The 8,529-nt window shown below is 34.4% G+C and overlaps 1 protein-coding gene across 1 annotated transcript; it reads left to right on the top strand.

The window, feature by feature from the left end:
- Nucleotides 1-717: 717 nt before the first annotated feature.
- On the top strand, nt 718-1,737 carry LOC104884924 (agamous-like MADS-box protein AGL29). Its single transcript, XM_010669627.3, has one exon. The coding sequence runs from the start codon at nt 775-777 to the stop codon at nt 1,318-1,320; it is 546 nt and encodes a 181-aa protein (XP_010667929.1). The 5' UTR covers nt 718-774; the 3' UTR covers nt 1,321-1,737.
- Nucleotides 1,738-8,529: the final 6,792 nt, after the last annotated feature.

The following is an 8,529-nucleotide window of genomic DNA, read 5'->3' as shown; positions in this document are numbered from 1 at the left end:
GGTTCCTATAACCAATTTAAAAATCCTTTTTACTAAATTCAAAGATGTTTAAACTCTTTAAATAATTTTCAAAAGGTGAATAAATAATATATTTGATTATTTAAAAATTATTAAATAATTATTTTTGAATAGTTAACATACTAAGAAATAAATTATTTTAATACTAAAATATACATAAATATACATTAAAATATATTTATAAAATTCATAAAATTATGTGGGATTATAAAGGGCAGGGAGTATCAAGTAGAGATATTGATAGTTTCCTCTTGAGATAAAATTCATAAATATACATTAAACACGTGTAATGTTATTTATTATTGCAGTATTAATATGTACTCCTGATTTTGTTTTTAATAGCAATACTCTGACTTTCACATCGTTCAAATACTAACTTGACTCTAGTTTTTGATTAATATTGGACACATATGTTATTATGTAAAATGTAAGTAAATTAATCTTAATGTTATTTTATAAAAACGAAATTTTTAGAACTTTTCACCATGGATAATAAAAAAAATTAACCAGTAAAGTTGTGCGTTAAAGAGCGTAAAAAGTCAAAGTCTTACAACTAAAAGAAACCAAAATATACAAGTAAAAGAATAAAGTTACAGTTACATCGTTAATTAGCACCCCTCCATTAGGATAAAATCTAACATGATTTATTTCCAATTATAGAGATAAGAAATTATTCTCCTTTAAATGTCATTGTAGAACCATTATATTTTCTTCATAAAAAACCAATAAGTTTTCATAACATAGAAATTAGAAAGAATGGGTCGTAGAAAGGTTGAGATGAAGAAGATCGAAAGTAGCTCTTCAAGATTGGTAACATTTTCAAAGCGTCGATCAGGAATTTTTAAGAAAGCAAATGAGATTTCTACTTTGTGTGCTGCAGAGGTTGCAATTATTGTCTTCTCTCCTGGTGGAAAGCCTTTCTCCTTTGGCCAGCCTAACATTGAGAAGGTGGTTCATAAGTTTCAAAATAAGTATCAACGACAACAAAGTTATAAGGGTGAAGATGATTTTACCCCATTGAAGATGAAATCTCCTAAGGTTAGATTTCATAAACTTAACCAAAAACTTACTAATTTGGATGCCCAACTAGAATTTGAATATAAAAGAAGTGGAGAAATTGACAAAGGAGGAAACAAATATGGTCTCAAGAGGAAACTATCAATATCTCAACTTGATTTACATCAACTTACTATGTTGCATAAGGATGTTAAAGATCTTTGCAATGACTCAATCAGGCGAGTGAATGAACTTGAAGCATCACACTCCTTGTTGCTTTTGGCAAATAATTCATTCTCAAACTAGCATATCATTTCGATTAATGAATTGGACTAATTAAAGTCCATCTTTTCTTTCTGGTGCAAAGACTAAAGACCATATTTAGTTACGTGTTGTAATAAATTCATGAACATGTTTTGAGTTACTTTGCAAGTTTGCAACACTTATTGCTGATTTACTTTTTGACTTTTAATTGTATCATTTGTAGTCAGCAATTACAATTTTTTTTTTTTTGACTCGAGCAATTAAGGTTTAGTACTTGAAAAGTTGGAAGAGATTCAACTTCATAGAATTGGATGTGGATATCCTTTAAAGTTTGAACTGGATATGCAAATATAGTCTTAGCCAAAAATCTTTTTTCTTGGAACAAAATATCCATTTTCTATTACAAAATGTTGGGAGTACATGATAATAAGTTTCACATTAGGAAAAAAGAATATTTTCGAAATCAGTTTAAAAAATATGCAAAAAAATCCTTTATCATGACTCTCATATTGATTACTTCTCATTTGATCCGAATTATTGAATAGTGCATTTGATACTATCTTCACCATGTTCACGAAAAGAAGAAGTTTATCTTTGAGTCTATTAGTTATTTTACTATCACACTTTCTATTCTAGCAAGCTAGTGTTGTTTAGAGTAAATATCTAATCTGAGAGAGGTGGTAGCTCACTGGAGTACCAACTCGAATTTTAGGACATTGATCAGTGTTCGACTCCTTATCCCAGTAATATATTAGGGTATTTAATTTTGGACTGTTTAGTCTTGTATCCAACATTTGAGTTGATGTCCCTTGTAGGCTAATAACCTAGTAGGGGTTGGTCTTTGAATCAATTATCTTTCCTAATAAAAAATTTAATCTTATTAAAATCATTTGTTTGTTTAATTTCTTTAATTAATTAATCATGCATGATAAGTTATTTATTGTGCAATAATAATACTAGAAAAGGAAACAAATATTTCTATAAGAAATATGCACATAAATGTAGATACCTTACTTTAAACACCAATCAAAAGCAGTGAATCATCTATTGAGTGCTTGTTTGGTTGACATTGTTTAACATAGGAATTGAATTTTTTTGATATTGTTTGGTTGACAAATTCATGGAAAGTAGACCTAGGTAAGTGAAATTTCCATGGGAACTTTCACTTCTCATGAATAAACAAATCACATTTAGCAAAATTCCTAAAAAATATAATTAGATGGAAAAATTAAGTTTCAATGAATTTGCATTTTTTTTTTATGCAACCAAAACGAGCACTAATATTGAAATTGGTACCCATTCATAAGTTTGGATTTTTGGTTTAGGCTAGCATTGGTTTTATACCGCGAGCCTGAACTAAGATGTGACACCACAATGATTCTTTTCCATTAAAGATAATTTTCTTAGAAAATAATAAAGAGCTTGTACAAGTAATTAAGATTAATTGTTTTAATTTAGATTGGTTAATTCTGGCATTATATATATATATATATGTATATATATATATATATATATATATATATATATATATATATGTATATATATATATATATATATGTATATATATATATATGTATATGGTGCTGGTATTATCTTCTATATAAACCCTAAGAAGGTGAGTTTGCTAACCACTTCTTCTCTTCTGCTTCTTTCTATAGTCTGCTTCTATAGAATTTCTCTTCTTTGGCTCTCTCTAAATTCTTGCCTAGTTTTTCGTCTTAGTATGGATATGAATTTTAAAGCTGCTGTGCTTGAGTCAGGTCCTTTGCAGACACTTGAGACCCAGTCTCAGGAGTCTCTTAGAACCCCTGATGAGAGTTTGTCTGTTAAAAATGGTCTTAATGCTGCTCAGACTGATAATGTTTCGCATGATCCCCCATTTGATGTTGCCTACCCTGAGTCAGTTGTAGTTGATGAACTTGCTCAGGTTCAGGAAGATATCAAAGAGCTTTCTAAGTCTTGTTTGATAGGTAAGATGTTGGGTGAACCTCTGGATGTTCGCACTATCATTTCTCGTACGAAATTTGAGTGGAAGTTTGTTAAAGGTGATATTGATTTTTTAGAAATGGGTAATCATTGGATTCTGTTAAAATTTGCTAACCCTAATGATATTGATATTGTATGGGCTGAGAGACCTTGGCATGTCCAAGGTGATTTGTTTGTGCTTCAGGCTTGGAGACCCAATTTTGATCCTTTTCTTGAAGAGATCAAATGGGTTGATCTGTGGGTTCGTATTCCTAGATTCCCAACTGAGTTGCTTAATTTTGAGTCTTTGGCTAACTTGTTTGCTGCAAACAATGTTGGTGTGTTAGTTAAATTGGATTCAAATTCTCTGTTAAGGAATAAAATAAGATTTGCTAGAGCTTGCATTCGAGTTGATATAACTGAACCTCTTCTAGAATATGCTGAACTAACTCGTGCTGGTGGGCAAAAATGTGGCTATGTGATTTGGTATGAAGATTTTAGTGCTGGTTGCTCTTTCTGTGGGATTGAGGATCATTCTATAGATGTGTGTTCCTTGTTGCATGCTCCCAAAAAAGAGATCACTGTGTCCCTTCTGAAAAGTCCTAAACAAAAGCATTTAGTTGAGATCCTATCTCTGGCTAATAGGTCAGTTCATCTTGCTACCAGGGCTGTGGAAGCCAATGTGGTGCAAGCTAAACCTAAGTCAGTGTATAGGCATGCTAAAGCTAATGTTCATATGAAGTCTGGTGGTTTTCAAAATTCTGCTCCTAAGTTTGGTAAGAAAAAAGATATGGGAATTGTGTTTAAAGATCCTGTAGTGAAGAAGGTTTCTCCTTCTATTGCTCCTGTTCATGGTAAAGGTAAAGGCAAGGCCCTTGTTTTTGCCTCCGCCCCTCAGTATGGTAACATGTTTGACTCTGATGATGATACTGTTCTTGAGGCTTTCCCTCCTATATTACCCTCCTCTGGTGCTTCTCAAGCTGCTATGATTGATTTCTCCTCCAAGGAGGCAGGTGAGGGTGTAGGCTGTGATCTTGCTCCACCCATTGTTGCTGATATTGAGCTGTCTCCCATTCCTCTTCAAGTTGTGTATCCAGGTGAGTTTTTTGAAGGTAATCAATTTGGCCCTTTGGTGCATTTAGCTGAGCAACAGTTTGGGGGCTATTCTATGTTTGAATCTGATGTGGAGAATGATACTATGATTCTTCATAATGAGGATAGAACTTGTGATGATATTCCTGCTAATCATGATTCCCCTTTCCATTCTATTGACTCTGCCAGCTCTATTGTGAGACATATTAGCTCTTTGGGTGTTGAGCGGGATCCTCCTATGGAACCCACCTCTCTTTCTAGTGCTTCTAAGAGGAGGAAGGGTAATAGTGAGGATGATTCGGCTTCTTCAGGTGTGAAGAGATACAAAGCATGAATGTTTAATGGTAGATGATAACTTCTTTTTTGGGATGTCAGTGTGCAGAATGTTTGGTGGTAGGGGTATTTGGTTCAGCTGGGGGTTTAATGTTATGAAGGCATTAAAATTGATCAAGTTTTTGTGGTTTGTATATATTTTTGTCCTTATAATGCTATGGGAATCCTTCCCTCTTAGTCTTGGTAGGTGCTGTAGAAGATGGAGGTTGGGTTTCTCATATTTTGTAACGTCCCTAGCTGCCAGTTGCTTTGATGACATCCAAAGTTATGTTTTTATTCAATTGTTGTGCTGTTTTTGGCCCTTAGTATATGGGCAGGTAGTCAATGTAAGCTTATGTAATCTTTCTATTGTAATCTCAGTAGTTGATTATAAAGCTTTTTGTGTTAATGGTAAAAGTGGTATAAAGAAATTGATGTATTTATGTTGGGCTCATTGTAAGTTCATCTGGCTAGTTAGTAATTTGCTCTTATTTGCTATTGTAATAAGTGACTCCTACTGTTTATTTCTTAGTTTTTTCGCGGTTTGTATGCTTTCATTCAAGCGTGGGGGGATTTATTATCCTAAGAGTAAACTGTATGATAGTTCCTTCCTTTTGGATTTTCGACTAGTGTGTTTAGGGTTTGCCCTAAGTAAGTTTGTTGTTTTTTTTATTAAAATGAATATCAGTTTTTGGAATATTAGAGGGTGTAGAAGGCACCTAGCAATGGAGGAAGTCAAAGATTTTAGCTTAGCCCATAAAGTGCAAATTATGATGCTATGTGAAACTAAGGCTCAAATTCCACCGGGGGATGGGTGTGTTAGATATTGTGGATTTCAGCACTCTGACTATCTCCCTTCTTTGGGGTTGGCAGGTGGTATTTGGTTATTTTGGAAAGATAACGCGTCCAACCCCTTTAGTCTCTCAGTTCTTCATAAAAATGAAAGATTTTTAGCTTGCAATGTTAGTCTTCTATCTATGGATTGTTCGTTTGTAGTGATTTTTCTTTATGCCCCTCCAAATTATATGCAGAAACAACTGTTTTGGGAGGAATTAATTGAGTATATTAAGACGTTAGATTGTCCTTTTATTTTATTAGGAGATTTTAATGAAGTTAGCTCTCGAGAAGATAAACAAGGGGGTAGTTCTTTTCAATTCTCTCGTTTAACATATATGAACCGCTTATTTGACTCTATAGAGTGTGTTGAATTACCTTTTGAAGGTAGTAAGTTTACATGGAGAAAAAAAATTCATGGACCTAATAATATTCTAGAACGATTAGATAAAGGAGTAGTTAGCATTAATTGGTTGAGTTTATTTCCTGGTGCCAAATTATTTAATCATAATTTCACTTCTTCCGACCATTGCCAGGTTTCATTATCCTTAAATGTTAGGCAAGCTAGAAAAGCACCTCCGTTTAAGTTTAATAAGCTCTGGACTACTCGCAAAGATTTTGATTGTTTGGTTAAAAAAACTTGGTGTACTCGTTTTCAAGGTTCTTTTATGTACTGTCTAACAAAGAAATGTAAGCTTCTCAAAGAGAAGGCAAAATGTTGGTCTACTACGAGATTTGGTAATATTTTTAGGCAACTCAGGAATGTGGAAGCAAGGTTAAAAGCTATCCAAAGTGAGTTAAGCCTAAAGGAGGATTGCCCCTATCTTATTGCGATTCAGAATAAATTTCTAGCAAAACAAGCGAAATTACTTCATTTTCAAGATATTCATTGGAAGGTTAAGGCAAAGTCTAATCATATAAAATTAAGTGATGCCAATACCAAATATTATCATTCCTGTGCTACGATTAGGAAAAATAGGAATCTCCTAATTCTATTCAAGACCCTCAGGAGGATGGTTTCTCATCAATAAGGATTGAAGAGTGTATTACTGCAGCTTTTAAACAACGCTTCACGTCAAATAGTTCTTGTACGTTTGATATTAACATAGATTTTGGCCTTCTAGATGAAATTATCTCCGATGAAGATAATGCCTACTTATGTAGAGAAGTTACTTATGAAGAAGTTAAAGAAGCTACCTTTGATTTAGCTCCTGATAAAGCCCCGGGGCCGGATGGTTACCCACCTTTCTTTTTTCAGAAATATTGGTCATTAGTTGGTAGTTCGGTGTTTAGAGCAGTGAAAGCTTTCTTCCATTCAGGAAAATTACTGAAAGAAATTAACCATACCTTTATTACTTTGATTCCCAAAGTTGATAACCCATCTAACCCCAACCATTTTAGGCCAATTAGTTTGTGCTCGACTATTTATAAGATCATTGCCAATATTCTAGCTAATAGGCTAAAGGTGGTTTTGGGGAAAATTATCCATCCCCTGCAAGGAGCTTTTGTCCCAGAGAGACTCATTCAAGATAATGTGCTGTTAGCACATGAAGTTTTCCATTCTTTCAAGAACAAGAAAGGGGTTTCTGGGTGGTTAGCTATTAAACTCGATATGGAAAAAGCATACGATAGACTAGAATGGGACTATATCTTTGCTACTTTAGGTAAGTTAGGGTTTTGCACTAGGTGGGTTGATTGGTTGAGACAGTGTATTACCACGGTCTCTTTCTCAGTATTAGTTAATGGCATTCCAGGTGAAACTTTTGTTCCACAAAGAGGAATACGTCAAGGAGACCCCTTATCGCCGTATATCTTTATATTATGTGCGGAAATATTGGCAAGGGAATTACAGAATGCTAGTATGACTGGAAGTAAGTCATTAGGTGTCACTTTAGGTCATTCGGGAGTCAAAATTCCGTTCTTAACATTTGCCGATGATACTATGATTTTTGCTAAAGCTTCGGACGACAGTTTTCGTATTATTAGATCTATACTAGATAAATACTGTAAAATGTCCTGTCAACTAGTAAATTTTCACAAGTCGGCGTTTCAGTGTACTCCAAATGTATCTGAGTTTTTCTCTGCCAATTTTGCGGAAATTTTGCAAATGGAGAAGTCTTTTTCCTTGGGTAAATATTTAGGATGCCCAATCATAGATTCGAAAGTAACTAATGCTACCTTTTCTGATCTTCAAGAAAAGGTGTCGTCTCAGTTGACGAAGTGGAAAGAGAATTCCCTATCCCAAGCTGGGCGAACAATTTTAGTTCAGTCTAATTTGGCTACGAAAGCAAATTACCAAATGCAAAGCTTTTGCTTGCCGCCGACTATTCTTTCTTCCCTTGATAAGTGCTACCACAACTTCTTTTGGAATAAAGCTTCTGAAGCTAAGTCCCCAAATTTGATTGGATGGGATAAGGTTTGCAGTCCTAAAAAATTTGGAGGTTTAGGCCTTCGGAAAGCCAAGATCACTAATAATGTTCTTCAATTTAAACGTTTATGGAAGATTTTGGACTCTCCAGAAAATCTTTGGGTGCAACTAGTTCAAAGAAAATACCTAAAGAATGAAGATCTCTTTACTTATAAAACTAAAACGAATGTTTCTTGGCAGTGGAGAAGACTTATGAATCTTCGAAGTGATTTTCGGAAGGGGTTAAGGTGGATTGTCGGCAATGGGGAGAGTATCTCTTTTTGGTATGATAATTGGATTTTTTCGCATGCTTTGGGTGCTAGTTGTAATATCCCTAGTGGGGCGGAGGCTTTAAGAGTCAGTTTCTTTATTTCACCTGATAGGCAGTGGGATGTTTCGTTACTTAGGCAATTTGTCCCAGTAGAAATATCAAACTCTATTGCTAAGTATTTCCTCCCGAGCAATGCGTATCATGATAAAAGGGTGTGGGGTCTTGCTCCTGATGGTAAGTATTCTGTTAAGTCGGGGGTGGAATTGCTGCAAGGCATTAGTAGGCAGCAAGGTGTACCTTCGCCGTTTTCTTCGATTTGGAAGTTGAATATCCCTCCAAAGATTAGATTTTTCTTATGGAAATTGTGTCA

This window comes from Beta vulgaris, chromosome 8 (assembly GCF_026745355.1).
Source record: "Beta vulgaris subsp. vulgaris cultivar EL10 chromosome 8, EL10.2, whole genome shotgun sequence".
Classification (NCBI taxonomy): Eukaryota; Viridiplantae; Streptophyta; class Magnoliopsida; order Caryophyllales; family Amaranthaceae; genus Beta; species Beta vulgaris.
The sequence above is the reverse complement of the archived record's forward strand: the minus strand, read 5'-3'. Positions and strand labels throughout refer to the sequence as shown.